This window comes from Caretta caretta, chromosome 23 (genome assembly GCF_965140235.1).
Source record: "Caretta caretta isolate rCarCar2 chromosome 23, rCarCar1.hap1, whole genome shotgun sequence".
In the NCBI taxonomy this organism is placed as follows: domain Eukaryota; kingdom Metazoa; phylum Chordata; order Testudines; family Cheloniidae; genus Caretta; species Caretta caretta.
This window is the reverse complement of record NC_134228.1, coordinates 14,761,042-14,777,155: the sequence shown is the minus strand read 5'-3', so window position 1 is coordinate 14,777,155 and position 16,114 is coordinate 14,761,042. Positions and strand designations below refer to the sequence as shown.

The following is a 16,114-nucleotide window of genomic DNA, read 5'->3' as shown; positions in this document are numbered from 1 at the left end:
TCTCCAGCCTGCCCCGCACGCACGCTATGGCAGTGGGATTCACCCATTATCTAAGCAGGGAGAAGCCGGGTACGCCAGGGTGACCGATTTGATCCCTTCTCCCCGGCTCAGACCCCGAGGCCCGTCCCCTCTCTGGCCAGCCCTGATCCATGAGCCCCGTAGGACTGGGCTAACGACTTACCCCGGGAGCAGGGGACACCCCACAGGCCCTGACCCCCAGCTGTAGGCCCAGGCCCTTCTCCTTGGGCATTGCCCCACCAGGCTGGGTTTGGGGCTCCCCCTTTAGATCAGCCCCTGCCTGCCCCCAGGCTCAGCTAGGGATCCCCCCAGCTCAGCCCTCCTCCTGGCTCAGCTCCACCCCACCACCTCCCATCTCAACTTGGGGCTCCCCCCTGAATCAGCCCCTACAAGCTCGGCTCAGTGTCCCCCGTCTCCCCCCGCCCCCGGCAGGGCTCAGGGCTTCCCCCCAGGCTCGCTCGCCCAGTGGCTCCCCTCCGGCTCCCCACCTCCCAGGCTCAGCTGGCTCGGGGCTTGCCCCCCAGGGGTGGTCTCAGGGACCCTTCCCCCCCCCCCCCAGGCTCGCCCCCCGGCTCGCCTCAGCCTCCCCACCCCCCTCAAGCTCAGCTGACTCGGGGCTTGCCCCCCAGGGGTGGTCTCAGCACTCTCAGGCTCGCCCCCCCGCGGGCTCGGCCAGCTCGGGGCTCCCCCCCCCCGCGGGGCTCGGGCTCGCCGGGGCTCGCAGGGCGGCGCGCCGCGCCGGCAGTGCGCAGTGGGCTGAGCGCTGCGGCGGGCGGGCGGGCGGGCGCTCCGGTTGCCGGCGCTCGGCGGAGGCAGCAGCCGGGGCGGCCCCCCCCGCAAAAGGCCCCTCCCCCCGGGGCTCCCCGCAAGGCTCCGGCGGCGGCCGGGACCCTGCAGCCCCCTGCGGCCGGCCCGGGGGCTCGCCAGCCGGCCCGGGGGGAGAGGCAGAGCGGGGCGGGTCGAGGACCCCCCCGCCCCGTCCCTCTCCATCATTGCGGGGCGCAGGGCGCACGGCTCCGGGCGCAGCCTCCTGCGGGCGTCCCTCTCCATGGAGGGGGGACCGGGGGCGCCCGGGGCCGACAGCCCGAACCGGGCCGTGGAGTACCTGCTGGAGCTCAACAACATCATCGAGAGCCAGCAGAAGCTGCTGGAGACCCAGCGGCGCCGGATCGAGGAGCTGGAGGGGCAGCTGGAGCAGCTGACCCAGGAGAACCGGGACCTGCGCGAGGAGAACCGGGAGCAGCCCAATCGGGAGAGGGAGGGGCCGTACCACCAGCACCCGGGCCGGGAGTACCAGGGCCGGCCGGAGCGGGACGGGCAGTTCCAGAGCCGGCCGGAACGGGACGGGCAGTTCCAGGGCCGGCCGGAGCGGGACGGGCAGTTCCAGAGCCGGCCGGAGCGGGACGGGCAGTACCAGAGCCGGCCGGAGCGGGACGGGCAGTACCAGAGCCGGACGGAGCGGGACGGGCAGTTCCAGAGCCGGACGGAGCGGGACGGGCAGTTCCAGAACTGGGAAGGGCAGTACCAGAACCGGTCCGATCGGGAAGGGCAGTACCAGAAGCGCGGGGACGGGCCGTTCCAGAACCGGGACAAGGAGCGAGAGCCGCACCCCGGGAACCGCGAGGGGCCCTACCAGAACCGGGACAGCCACTACCGAGACCAATGCCAGCTGCACCGGGACAGCGGCTCCGTCCGGGAGCGGAGCGGCCCCCACCAGAACCGAGACAAGGAGCGGGAGTACCCTCGCCCGCCCCGGGAGCGGGAGCGGGGCCCGCTGAGCCGGGGCGTGTCCCGGAGTTCCAGTCCCGGAGCCGGCGGGGGCCACAGCACCAGCCCCAGCACCAGCCCCGCCACCACCCTGCAGAGAAAGTAAGGAGCTGCGCCCCTGCTCTAGAACCTGCCCCGGTCTAGATCCCATGCGGTCCCCAGGCCTGGATCTCTGCTTTGCTCGGGATCCTTGGGCCTCTTTTCTCCTGTTTCTGCTCTAGATCCACCTCCCCCTGCTCTGGATCCTGCCCTAGATCTCTCTCCCCCCCTGTGCTAGGTCCTGGAGCCACCCTGCTCTAGACCACTCGGGATATCTGCTGTGGATCAGTCTCCCATGCTCTAGGAGTCCTGCTCTGGATCCCTCTCTTCCCTGTTGTAGATCCTGGATTCACACGGCTCTGGGTCCCTCTGGATCTCTGCTCTGACCCCTGTTCTAGAGCCCTCTGCCTGTGGCCTGGTTCCCTGTTCTGGCTAGGTTGTCCTGTCTAGATCCAGGCTCCCTGCTCTAGATCCCTGGATCCTTCTCCCTCTGCTCTAGATACCTCTACTTTCCCCACTATTGCAAGAGTCATCTGCCCCTTCTCTCCCTCCTCATCTCCTCCCAACCTACTCTAGATCCTCCTCTGCTTTCTTCTAGCCCCCTCTCCACCCTGCTCCAGAATAGATCCCTCCCCTTTCCCATAGATCCCCACCTCTCCCTCTCTATTTCCCTGGTACCTGTCCCGCTTCCCATCCAGTAGCTTTCTAGGGTCTTCCCTGAGCCTTGTAGCAGCAGGGGCTGTAGAGCTGCCCCTGGTGTGTCTAGAAGCAAGGGGTTCTCCCTGTCTAAAGGCAAGGGATTCTGGAGCCTGGCCTCCTGAAATCTAGAAGAAGGGGTTCCAGGGCTAGGATCCAGAAGCGCCAAGAAACAGTGCCTTCTAGAGCCTTCTCTCTAGGACCTCTGAAAGTAGGACGTTCTAGATCACACCCCAGACATGCCTAGAAGCAGCAGATCATAGAACCTGCCCCACTGTGCTCCTGGTGGTGGTGGGGTTCTTGGGCCTGCTCCCTGACACGTCTGGAAGCAGGGATGTTCTGGGCATCCCGTAGTGCATCTGGAAGTAACAGTCCTAGAGTCTGTTCCCAGCACTTCTAGCAGAAGGGGGCTCTAGAACCTGCTCCTCTGACCTGTCTAGCCTGGGGGGGTCATGGAGTCTTCCCTGACGTGACTAGAAGCAGGAGGGTCAGGAGCCATCCTGCTGCCTGGTAGCAGGAAGTTCTAGAGGGTGACACCCCAATGCATCAAGGAGTGGGGGGTTATGGAAGTTGGGGTTCTAGAGCCTGGTCCCCTTATATGGATGTTCTAGAGACACCCAGAGCGTGTCTACATTCATGAGGATTAGTAGCTGGTTTCTAGATCATGGTCCCAACCTACCTCGTACCACAAGGACTCTAGAGCAGGACGGGCCTTCTAAAGCACAGACTCCGGCGCACCTAGCCGCTGGCAGTTCTAGAGCTGCTTTTGCCACTCCTGGTGGTTCTAGAGCACAGTCCTGCTATGTCCAGCAACAGGCGGGGTCTAGAGCCAGCCACAACACTCCTGGCAACACGGGGGTGGGGGGGAGGTGAGACCTTGCACCAGGGACTCCAAGCCCCAGGGGGTTCTAGAGACACCCTGGCAAACAGGGGATCTAGAACCTGCTCCTGATGCGGCTGCTAGCAGGAGGGAGCTAGAACTTGCTCTGGACTCTCTTGGCAGCAGGGGGGGGGTCTAGAACCTAGCCCCGATGCATGTGCGGCGGTTTCCATCTGTAGATCTGCTTTATCCTGGTACCCCTGGTCCCTTCTGCCTCCCCACTCCCAGGGGTACATGGCTATTGGGCGGGAACAAGGCTGGATGATGGGGTAATGCAGCATGGATCGGTTGGTGGCACATGGGGCGGGGGGACTGGGCAGGTACCCCCCCCTCCCCAGGGAGAGGGGAGCAAAGTGTCACGTGTAAGAGCACGGGGCTTGGGTCGTGGGAAGCTGGGGGATAGCAGGACCTTGTGTGGGTTCTCCTGAACTCCTGGGTTCTCTCCCCGGCTCTGGGAGGGGAGCGGGGGCTGGTGGGTTAGAGCAGGGGGGGCTGGGAGCCTGAACTCCTGGGTTCTCTCCCCAGCTCTAGGTGGGGAGTGGGGTCTAGTATATGTGTAAGGGGGGGGAGGGCTAGGAGCCAGGACTCCTGGGTTCCATTGCTTTAGTGTCCAATTAGGAGGGAATCTGATTCCAGTTGTAGTTTGGCTTCTGAAGGGATCCCAGCGGCGTTGACTCTTCCCGGGCTCGGATCCTGCCCCCCTGCCCTGTCAGTGCTCCCCTGTCTGGGGGGGCCTGCCTGCGCTTCAGTTTGTCTCTCCAAAACAACCCCCTGATAAAATCCAGCCCCCCACCCACCACTTCTCCGTTGTGGGCAATCTCCTCCTAGGCCAGGGACAGTGTGTGAGCTGGGGGTGATCTCGTGATCCCCGGGGGTGGGAAATCTGGGGAACTTAGCAAGCTTGGGAGAGGATCTGGTGATCTTGGGATGGATCTGGTGATGATTTGGGGATCTGGGGATCTGATGGGGGATCTGGCAATGTCACAGGGATCTGGGGCTCTCACAGGGGATCTCAGGGAGGATTTGATGGCCTTGGAATAGATCTGGTGATCTTACAGGGGATCTAGTGATCTTAGGGAGGATTTGGCAAGCTTGAAATGGATTGGGGATCTTATGGGGGATTGGGTGGCGTTGGGATGGATCTGGTGATTGTATAGGGATCTGGTGACCTTGGGATGGATCTGGTGATCTCATGGGGGATCTGGGGATCCGGGCAAGCTTGCGTGAGGCTCTCACGTCCCTTGCAGGGATTGGATGTTCTTCACAAACTTTGGGGATGATCTGGTGAGCGTGGAGGCCACAGGGGGGCCTTTGGGGAGCTCTGCAGGCTTTGGGGACCCTCCCCCAGCCCTGCAGGCTGGGCTGCGCCGGGCAGAGCCGTGTGGGGCGTGCGAGGTGGGAATTGATGGCTCCAGCCGCGTGTTCTCTTCTCTTCCCAGCACCACCCCCTCCCGCAGCTCAGAAATTAGCAACGTGGTTTGGATGCTGCTGCAAATGACTTAAAGCAGCACAAATCTGTCTTGCTTTTACCGCCCACTCTGCGCCGAGGTGTTCATCAGAACCCGGAGTGCGAGCGCTGAGGGGGCGGGCGGGGGAATGCAGGGGCCTGAGCTCCCCCCTCCCCGAGCCAGGGAGAGAACCCAGGCATCCAGGCTCCCAGCCCACCCCCGGCTCTAAACACTAGACCCCACTCCCCTCCCAGAGCTGGGAAGAGAACCCAGGCGTCCTGGCTCCCAGCCCCCCCTGCTGTAACCCACTAGATCCCACTCCCCTCCCAGAGCCGGGAAGATAACCCAGGTGTCCTGGCTCCCAGCCAAGGACTATTTCAGGTGAGATCATTTGCAACCGTGCGGTCAGGCTGCATCCGTGCTGGCCCCGGGGGAGCGAAGATCAGAATCCGGCCCAGGGGTTACGCTGTCCTTGGCTGTTGCCGACTTGATGTCACCTTCTCATTCCCAGCCAAGCCTGTCCTGTCTGGGCTTCTTCACTTCCTCTGCCTTTCCCCAGGAGTACAGGGTGAATCCAGGCGTCTGGGCCAAATCCCAGCTCAGGAGATCTCTGCTTCTTCCCCGGCATTTTTGTGGGAGGGAGGCAGGTTTCTTCTTCACTTCCTGTCCCAAACCACTATGGAGCTGTTCTCCAGCTGCCCTTCCCCAGAGGTGGCTGCATCTTAGTGGTGGGTGAGCCAACCCCATGCGATGTTATGTGCGACTGTTCCCCAGCTGCCCCACCCTAGAGGTGGCTGCATCTCAGCTCTGGGAGAGCCGTCCCCGGGAGTCTGTTGCTATCCTGCCATCCCACATGGCAGCCACTAATCTCCCAGCATGGAGGAGGTCTGTAAAATACCCTGACCCCACAGGACAGATCTGGAGGAGGGAGGAGTGGTGGGGTCTGCTGGGTAGTGCGAAACCACAGCCCGGCTCTCACCCGGCCCCGGGGCAGGGACTGGCTGGCTCAGGGGGGCAGGGAATGGGGCAGGGGCCTGTCCCCTCTAGGGGGCGCCGGCTCCCATCCGCCCCAGGGCAGCGACTGGCTGGCTCGGGGGGCGGGGAATGGGGCCCGGGGCCTGTCCCCTCTGGGGGGTGTCAGCTCCCACCCGGCCCCAGGGCAGCGACTGGCTGGCTCGGGGGGCGGGGAATGGGGCCTGGGGCCTGTCCCCTGTCTGGGGTGCCGGCTCCCACCCGGCCCCAGGGCGGGGGCGGGAATGGGGCCTGTCCCCTCGGGGCGGGGGCGCTGGGTCCGAGGTTCAGATCTCAGGCTCACGGGGCCAGCTGGTCCCCCCGCCCTGCCAGAGGACGGGAAAGGGCAGCAGATGGGGCGGTCGGTGGGAACCGTGGGCTGATGACGCCTGGCCCCCGGCCCCTGCCGCCATGCCACCTGTTCCCGGGAAAAAGCCCCACTGGGCTCTGTGCGCTGGGGCAGGTGGCCAGAGCTGCTGGGCCAGACCCAGCTCATCCCCTTCCCCCCCACAAGCCAGCCAGCCCCTGCCCCGGGGCCGCAGGGGAGCCTCTTGAGGGGCCAGGCCCCGGGCCCCCTTCCCTGCTCCCCCAACTCAGCCAGCCCCTGCCCCGGGCCCGTAGGGAAGCCTCTTGAGGGGCCAGGCCCCGGGCCCCCTTCCCTCCTCCCCCGACCCAGCCAGCCCCCGCCCTGGGGCCGGCACTCACTCGAGGGGAAAGGCCCCGGGTTGGGGGCACCCCTGCTCTGCAGGCCTGTCCGGGTGTCCCCCGTCCCCCCTCAGCTGCAAATGAGCCACTCTCAGATCCCAGCTCCGGCTCCGCGGGCAAGTTAACGCCAGTGTCTGAGCCCAGCTCCCCCTCTGCGCGCCCTGGAGAGCCCTCATCCCTGCGCCTCGCCCTGGGCTGCGCCACTCAACCGGACTCCTGGGTTCTCCCCCTGGCGCTGGGAGGGGAGTGCGGGCTAGTGGTTAGAGAAGCAGGGGCTGGTAGCCAGGACTCCTGGGTTCTCCCCCCGGCACTGGGACAGGAGTGCGGGCTAGTGGTTAGAGAAGCAGGGGCTGGTAGCCAGGACTCCTGGGTTCTCTACCCAGCTCTGGGAGGGGGCTGCGGTTTAGTCGTTGGCGCAGGGGGGCTGGTAGCCAGGACTCCTGGGTTCTCTCCTGACTCTGGGAGGGGAGTGGTGACTAGTGGTTAGAGAAGGGGGGGGCTGGAAGCCAGGACTCCTGGGTTCTCTATCCAGCTCTGGGAGGGGAGTGGGGGCTAGTGGTTAGAGAAGCGGGGCCTGGTAGCCAGGACTCCTGGGTTCTCTACCCAGCTCTGGGAGGGGGCTGCGGTTTAGTCGTTGGCGCAGGGGGGCTGGTAGCCAGGACTCCTGGGTTCTCTCCTGACTCTGGGAGGGGAGTGGGGGCTAGTGGTTAGAGAAGGGGGGGGCTGGAAGCCAGGACTCCTGGGTTCTCTACCCAGCTCTGGGAGGGGAGTGGGGGCTAGTGGTTGGCTCAGGGTGCACTGGCTTCCGGACACCTGGATACTATGAATCTTCCCCAGTGTATCCTGTCTGGGTCCATACTTTTCTCTCATTAGTTAATGAGCAGTTTAATTTGGCCTAGTGTCCCCCCCCGCCCCGTTACCCTCATATGAATTGGTGTCTCTGCTAGATTCTGCCCAGCAGCCTCACTAGCATTGAAAGGCCCCGAGTGTCTGACATAGGTCAGGGGTTCTCAAACTGGGGGTCGGGACCCCTCAGGGGGTCACGAGGTTATAACTTGGGGGGTCGTGAGCTGTCAGCCTCCACCCGAAACCCCGCTTTGTATCCGGGATATATAATGGTGTTTATGTGTTTTTAATTTATAAAGGGGGTCACACTCAGAAACTTGTCACCAGTACAAAAGTTTAAGAACCGCTGTGCTGGAGTGTGAGTGTGTGTGGGGGGGGGGGGCAGGGGGGGGTAGGACACGGGGCCTGTCCCCGCAAGGGGGCGCCGGCTTCCATCCAGCCCCAGGGCAGGGAACGGGACACGGGGCCTGTCCCTAAACCACGGAGTCTCCAGGCAGGTGTTGGAGTTATGTGGGCTGGATGCCCACTCCCTTCCCATCCTCCCCCCGAAACAGAGTCTGGGGTCAGGGGGAGCCTGGGGCTGGGCTGGCAGGGGGCTGCAGGTCGGGAGCGAGGGGCACCGGCAGGGCTGGGGGGAGCTGGGGGCTGGGCTAGCTGGGGGCTGCGGGTCGGGACTCAGCTGTGATTTCCCCCCACTCCCTGGCCTTTACCTCCCCCACCGCATCCAGGATGCCTGGGTTCCAGCTGCAAAGAATAGACCCAGCGACTTTCGTAATTCCCTTCTCCCCTTGCTCCCCAGCAGCAATGGGGCAGGGGGCGGGGGGCGGGGGGGCTGGATCAAGGGGGGTCTGGGTCTGGGGGGGCCGCCCGTCACTTATCCCAGTCTCTCTCTCCCTCTCGTCCGCAGGTCCGACGGAGACAACTCCCGAACCGTCAGGTCAGTGCTCGCGTCCCTCCTCTGCTTCCCTGCTTGCTCCCCGCTTTCCATCCCATCGCGCCTCCCCCGGCCCCCCCAGGTGCTGCTTTAGTCCCCCTCCCCCGTCTGATCCCGGCCCATTTCGGCCCGTGGATCCGTCCCGTCCGCCCCTGCCCGGCCCATCTCTGGTCGTTCCCGGGTGGGCGTCCGGATGGGGCCCGTCTCACTCCGGATCGGGCGGGGCTTAAGACAGGGTCCCCCACCCCCACCTTGGCTGTGAGGTTGGTGCATTTGTAGCATGCAGCACGGCCTCGGCCAGCAGGGGGCGCCGCGGGGAGTGGGGTAGGGGGCAGGCCTGTGAGCGGCGTTCCCGGCTCCTCCAGCCCCGGCCTCTCCCTGCAGGGGGCGCTGCGTCCGTGGCTTTGCCTGTGTCCAGGAGCGGTGTGTGTGGGGCAGGGGGCCGGGGGGCGTCCGGGAGTATCTCATGTCCAGTGTGGCTGCACTTTCGGGGGGCTGGCTCCACTTGGCAAAGCGGGTCGCATGTTGGGGACCAGCGGCGTGGGGCTGAGTGGCTTCCCTGGTGCCAGGGGAGGGGGCTGTCAGGACGACCGGCACAGCAGGGCGCCCTGGTCTCGCTCGGGGTCTGGGCAGCGCCCGGCACGGCGGGGGGCCCTGGTCTCGCTCGGGGTCTGGGCAGCGCCCTGCACGACGGGGGGCCCTGGTCTCGCTCGGGATCTGGGCAGCGCCTGGCACGACGGGGGGCCCTGGTCTCGCTCGGGGTCTGGGCAGCGCCCGGCACGACGGGGCGCCCTGGTCTCGCTCGGGGTCTGGGCAGCGCCCGGCACGGCGGGGGGCCCTGGTCTCGCTCGGGATCTGGGCAGCGCCCTGCACGACGGGGGGCCCTGGTCTCGCTCGGGGTCTGGGCAGCGCCCGGCACGACGGGGGGCCCTGGTCTCGCTCGGGGTCTGGGCAGCGCCCGGCACGGCGGGGGGCCCTGGTCTCGCTCGGGGTCTGGGCAGCGCCCTGCACGACGGGGGGCCCTGGTCTCGCTCGGGGTCTGGGCAGCGCCCGGCACGACGGGGGGCCCTGGTCTCGCTCGGGATCTGGGCAGCGCCCGGCACGACGGGGGGCCCTGGTCTCGCTCGGGGTCTGGGCAGCGCCCGGCACGACGGGGGGCCCTGGTCTCGCTCGGGGTCTGGGCAGCGCCCGGCACGACGGGGGGCCCTGGTCTCGCTCGGGGTCTGGGCAGCGCCCGGCACGGCGGGGGGCCCTGGTCTCGCTCGGGGTCTGGGCAGCGCCCGGCACGGCGGGGGCCCTGGTCTCGCTCGGGGTCTGGGCAGCGCCCGGCACGGCGGGGGGCCCTGGTCTCGCTCGGGGTCTGGGCAGCGCCCGGCACGGCGGGGGGCCCTGGTCTCGCTCGGGGTCTGGGCAGCGCCCGGCACGGCGGGGGGCCCTGGTCTCGCTCGGGGTCTGGGCAGTGCCCGGCATGATTGCAGGGCGGGGGGGGGGGCGGGTCCCTGGTCTCCATCCAGGCCTGTAGGTGCTGTTGCAGAGTAAACCCCGTTACTGATACATTTCCACACCTGAGCTGCCTGACCTGGACACAGGCAGCCCCCAGAATTTCTTCTGGAACGAACGCGTCGGCTTTGGGGCGCTTCGAACGAATCCTCTTGTTTCCCTGAGTCATATCGTGTCCTGTATGAATGGGAACATCTAGAGAACCCAGGCGTCCGGGCTCCCAGCCCCCCTGCGCCAACCACTAGACCCCACTCCCCTCCCAGAGCTGGGGAGAGAACCCAGGCATCCGGGCTCCCAGCCCCCACCGCTCTCACCACTAGACTCTCCCGCCCCCTGGGCTGGGAATAGAATTATTTCCCTCCGCTAATTATGTAATTAGCAAAGCAATTATTTCCGATTTTCCCCTGTTCCTGTGCTGTACATAACACACACAACACACACAACCGCCGCTTATTGATCCTGTGTGTGCTGTTCAAACCACACGGCCAGGTCGGTGGATAGATACTGATGTAAATAACAGAGTGGTTAGAGTTGGGGGGACCAGGAGCCAGGACGCCTGGGTTCTCTCCCCGGCTCTGGGTGGGGAGTGGGGTCTGGTGGGTTAGAGCGGAGGAGGCTGGGAGCCCGGACGCCTGGGTTCTCTCCCCGGCTCTGGGTGGGGAGTGGGGTCTGGTGGGTTAGAGCGGAGGAGGCTGGGAGCCCGGACGCCTGGGTTCTCTCCCTGGCTCTGGGCGGGGAGCGGGGTCTGGTGGGTTCGAGCAGGGCCGGGAGCCAGGACTCCTGGGTTCTGTCCCCAGACAGTGGCTGGGAGCTGTGTTGCTAGGGGTGCGTGGTAGTGGAACCTCGAGGCTAATGTGGCAGGACGTTGCTAGGAGACATGGGGGCGGGGGGGAGCTGACAGCTCGGAGGAGGAGTGACAATGTAGGGCTGCCAGGATACATTGCCATGGCGACCAGAAACATACACAGCACCAGCCTCCCAACAGCTGTTTCTACGGCAGGCAAGATTCACGTGGTGCAGCCACCTCTGGGGCGGGACAGCTGGGGAACAGCCGCACATAACACCGGACGGGGGACGGCTCACTCGGTGCTGAGATGCAGCCGCCTCTGGGGCGGGACAGCTGGGGAACAGCCGCACATAACGCCGGACGGGGGACGGCTCGCTCGGTGCTGAGATGCAGCCCTCTCTGGGGCGGGACAGCTGGGGACCAGCCGCACATAACGCCGGACGGGGGACGGCTCGCTCGGTGCTGAGATGCAGCCACCTCTGGGGCGGGACAGCTGGGGAACAGCCGCACATAACGCCGGACGGGGGACGGCTCGCTCGGTGCTGAGATGCAGCCCTCTCTGGGGTGGGACAGCTGGGGACCAGCCGCACATAACGCCGGACGGGGGACGGCTCGCTCGGTGCTGAGATGCAGCCCTCTCTGGGGTGGGACAGCTGGGGACCAGCCGCACATAATCCCGCACGGGGAGGGCTCCCCCGGCACTTGGGTGCAGCTGCCTCTTCCCTCCTTCATCTGCATTCTGTTTCATTTGCCTCTGCCTCAGTTTCCTCACGATCCCCTCCTGTGTCTGGCTTTGACATAGAATCATAGAATATCAGGGTTGGAAGGGACCTCAGGAGGTCATCTAGTCCAACCCCCTGCTCAAAGCAGGACCAATCCCCAATTAAATCATCCCAGCCAGGGCTTTGTCAAGCCTGACCTTAAAAACTTCTAAGGAAGGAGATTTACCACCTCCCTAGGTAACGCATTCCAGTGTTTCACCACCCTCCTAGTGAAAAAGTTTTTCCTAATATCCAACCTAAACCTCCCCCACTGTAACTTGAGACCATTACTCCTTGTCCTGTCCTCTTCTACCACTGAGAACAGTCTAGATCCATCCTCTTTGGAACCCCCTTTCAGGTAGTTGAAAGCAGCTATCAAATCCCCCCTCATTCTTCTCTTTTGCAGACTAAACAATCCCAGCTCCCTCAGCCTCTCCTCATAAGTCATGTGTTCCAGACCCCTAATCATTTTTGTTGCCCTTCGCTGGACTCTCTCCAATTTTTCCACATCCTTCTTGTAGTGCGGGGCCCAAAACTGGACACAGTACTCCAGATGAGGCCTCACCAATGTCGAATAGAGGGGGACGATCACGTCCCTCGATCTGCTCGCTATGCCCCTACTTATACATCCCAAAATGCCATTGGCCTTCTTGGCAACAAGGGCACACTGCTGACTCATATCCAGCTTCTCGTCCACTGTCACCCCTAGGTCATTTTCCACAGAACTGCTGCCTAGCCATTCGGTCCCTAGTCTGTAGCTGTGCATTGAGTTCTTCCGTCCTAAGTGCAGGACCCTGCACTTATCCTTGTTGAACCTCATCAGATTTCTTTTGGCCCAATCCTCCAATTTGTCTAGGTCCCTCTGTATCCTATCCCTGCCCTCCAGCGTATCTACCTCTCCTCCCAGTTTAGTATCGGGGACTTCCCCCGATTGCCATGAGTTTTCAAAGATAATGGCCAATGGCTCTGCAATCACATCCGCCAATTCCTTTAGCACTCTCGGGATGCAGCGCACCCGGCCCCATGGACTTGTGCTCGTCCAGCTTTTCTAAATAGTCCCGAACCACTTCTTCCTTCACAGAGGGATGGCCACCTCCTCCCCATGCTGTGCTGCCCAGTGCAGTAGTCTGGGAGCTGACCTTGTTCGTGAAGACAGAGGCAAAAAAAGCATTGAGTACATTAGCTTTTTCCACATCCCCTGTCACTAGGTTGCCTCCCTCATTCAGTAAGGGGCCCACACTTTCCTTGGCTTTCTTCTTGTTGCCAACATATCTGAAGAAACCCTTCTTGTTACTCTTAACATCCCTCGCTAGCTGCAACTCCAGGTGCGATTTGCCCTCCTGATTTCATTCCTGCATGCCTGAGCAACATTTTTATACTCTTCCCTCGTCATTTGTCCAATCTTCCACTTCTTGTAAGCTTCTTTTTTATGTTTGGTTTCAGAGTAGCAGCCGTGTTAGTCTGTATTCGCAAAAAGAAGAGGAGGACTTGTCGCACCTTAGAGACGAACCAATTTATTTGAGCATAAGCTTTCGTGAGCTGCAGCTCACTTCATCAGATGCATCCGGAGCTGTAGCTCACGAAAGCTCATGCTCAAATAAATTGGTTAGTCTCTAAGGTGCCACAAGTCCTCCTGTTCTTTTTTTATGCTTAAGATCCGCAAGGATTTCACTGTTAAGCCAAGCTGGTCGCCTGCCATATTTACTGTTCTTTCGACACATCAGGATGGTTTGTCCCTGTAACCTCAGTAGGGATTCTTTGAAATACAGCCAGCTCTCCTGGATTCCTTTCCCCCTCATGTTATTCCCCCAGGGGATCCTACCCATCCGTTCCCTGAGGGAGTCAAAGTCTGCTTTCCTGAAGTCCAGGGTCCGTATTCTGCTGCTTACCTTTCTTCCCTGTGTCAGGATCCTGATCTCGACCAACTCATGGTCGCTGCCTCCCAGGTTCCCATCCACTTTTGCTTCCCCCACTAATTCTTCCCGGTTTGTGAGCAGCAGGTCAAGAAAAGCTCCCCCCCCAGTTGGCTCCTCCAGCACTTGCACCAGGAAATTGTCCCCTACGCTTTCCAAAAACTTCCTGGATTGTCTGTGCATCGCTGTATTGCTCTCCCAGCCGATATCAGGATGATTAAAGTCTCCCATGAGAACCAGGGCCTGCGATCTAGTAGCTTCCGCGAGCTGCCGGAAGAAGGGTCCACCTCACCCCCCTGGTCCGGTGGTCTATAGCAGACTCCCACCACGCCATCACTCTTGTTGCACACACTTCTAAACTTAATCCAGAGACACTCAGGTTTTTCTGCAGTTTCGTACGGGAGCTCTGAGCAGTCATACTGCTCCCTTACATACAGTGCAACTCCCCCACCTTTTCTGCCCTGCCTGTCCTTCCTGAACAGTTTATATCCATCCATGACAGTACTCCAGTCATGGGAGTTATCCCACCAAGTCTCTGTTATTCCGATCACGTCATAATTCCTTGACATCACCAGGACCTCCAGTTCTCCCTGCTTGTTTCCCAGGCTTTGTGCATTTGTATATAGGCACTTGAGAGAACCTGCTGATCGCCCCTCATTCCCAGTATGAGGCAGGAGCCCTCCCCTCCCAGACGTTCCTGCCTGCACTTCCTCACAGTATCCTGCTTGCCCACGTACCTCAGGGCTTTGGTCTCCTTCCCCCGGTTAGCCTAGTTTAAAGCCCTCCTCACTAGGTTAGCCAGCCTGCTCGCAAAGATGCTCTTCCCTCTCTTCGTTAGGTGAAGCCCATCTGCCCAGCACTCCTCCCGCCTGCACCAGATGTGGGGTGGAGAACAGAGCCGGGAGTTGGGGGGGGGAGTTGGAGCCTAGTACGTCATCAAGAAAGGGCACCCTACAATAACAAACCAGCCTATGCAAGGAGACGTGATCATAACTAGGGCCCTACCAAATTCCCGGCCATGAAAAACGAGTCACGGAGCGTGAAATCTGCCCCCCCCCAAATCTGGCCTTTTGTGTGCGTTTACCATATACTACATTAGACCCTATACATACTCATGGAGAAGACAAAACTGGGGGTCCTGACCCAAAAGAGAGTTTGGGGGGGGGCACAAGGTTATTTTAGGGGGGTCACGGTACTGCCCCCCTTACTTTTGAGCTGTCTTCAGAGCTGGGCGTCCGGAGAGTGGGGGCTGTTAGCCGGGCACCCAGCTCTGAAGGCAGCGCCCCCCCCCCCAGCAGCTGCGCAGGAATAAGGGTAACAGTACCGCAATCGCCCCCTACAATAACCTTGTGACCCCCCACAACTCCTTTTTGGGTCAGGACCCAACAATTACAGCACCGTGAAATTTCAGATTTAAAGAGCTGAAATCATGAAAGTTACAATTTCTAAAACCCTGTGACCGAGAAATTGGCCAAAATGGACCTTGAATTTGGCAGGGCCCTCAGGATAACAAATCCGAGAGACTCTAATAACAGACAGGGAGACACAGAGACCCTACAATAACAAACCGGAGAGACTGGCATACAATAATCAACCACAGAGACCCTACAATAACAAAGCAGAGAGACCGTCCTACAATAACAAAGCAGAGAGACCCTACAGTAACAAACCAGCATACCCAGAGAGACCCTACAGTAACAAATCAGAGAGATTCTATACTAACAAACAGGGACGCACACCAGAAACCCTACAATAATAAACCAGCGGGACTCTACGATAAACACACCCATGTCTGCAGACACACCCTACAATAGCCAGATCAGAGAGACTCTAAATAACAAACAGGGACACACAGAGAGACCCTACAGTAACACATTGGAAAGAGCCTACGATAAACAATCTGGTGTACACAGAGAGACCCTACAATAACAAACCGGAAAAACACCCCCCTCCCAATAGACTGGCCCATGTTCCTGGTGGGTGGGTGGCGAGTGCGGGCTGGGGGAGATCCATGGAGGGTGGTAGGTGAGGTCGGGTGAGTTTTCCGGGGGGAGGGGGAGGGTATGCAGGGAGTCCCTGGTTGCCATGACAGCTGGGGGGCCCCCCTCTGGAATCAGCGTTGTTCCTAAAATAATTTCCCCCCCATTCCCCCCCTCGTTTCCTGGATTAATTAATAGCTAGAGCTTGAGTCATCTCTGAGCAGCTGGAGGGATGTGGCTGTGTGAGAGAGAGAGACTCTGTGTGTGTGTGTGTGTGTGTGTGTGTGTCCCCCTGCCACCCTCCGTGCTGTGTGTGGGGGGGGGAACCTGGCCTTGAGCTTTCCGAGGCTGTTCCCCCATCATGGCAGAGTTTTCCCCTTCCTCAGAGCAAGCTGGTGCCAGCCACCACCTCCAGAGACTGGATACCGGGATGGATGGGCCCGTGGGTCTGATCTAACCTAGAGGAGGAGGGATGCTGGGGTGGATGGGCCCATGGTCTGATCTGGGGTGGAGGAGGCGGGATACCGGGGTAGATGGGCCTGTGGTCTGGTCTGGGGTGGAGGAGGCGGGATACTGCGGTAGGTGGGCCCATGGTCTGATCTGGGGTGGAGGAGGTGGGATACCGGGGTAGATGGGCCCGTGGTCTGGCCTGGGGAGGAGGAGGCGAGATACCAGGGTAAATGAGCCCATGGTCTGATCTGGCGAGAAGGAGGCGGGATACCAGGGTAGATGGACCCCTGGGTCTCATCCAAGGCAGCCATTTCTGTGTTATCATTTGAAAAAAAAAATATCCAAGGTAGTTACGCCTGCTGGAAGAATTAATTATTTAG

The 16,114-nt window shown here is 61.6% G+C and overlaps 1 protein-coding gene across 2 annotated transcripts in view; it reads left to right on the top strand.

The window, feature by feature from the left end:
* The first annotated feature begins 819 nt into the window (after positions 1-819).
* The window catches only part of IQSEC2 (IQ motif and Sec7 domain ArfGEF 2), a 59,861-nt gene continuing 44,566 nt past the window's right edge, over positions 820-16,114 (top strand). For both annotated transcript variants that reach the window (XM_075122573.1, XM_075122576.1), the window contains exons 1-2: positions 820-1,887; positions 8,318-8,347. In XM_075122573.1, the coding sequence (XP_074978674.1) occupies positions 1,067-1,887; positions 8,318-8,347 (851 nt within the window). In that variant the 5' untranslated portion in view covers positions 820-1,066. The remainder of the gene's footprint in view (positions 1,888-8,317; positions 8,348-16,114) is intronic.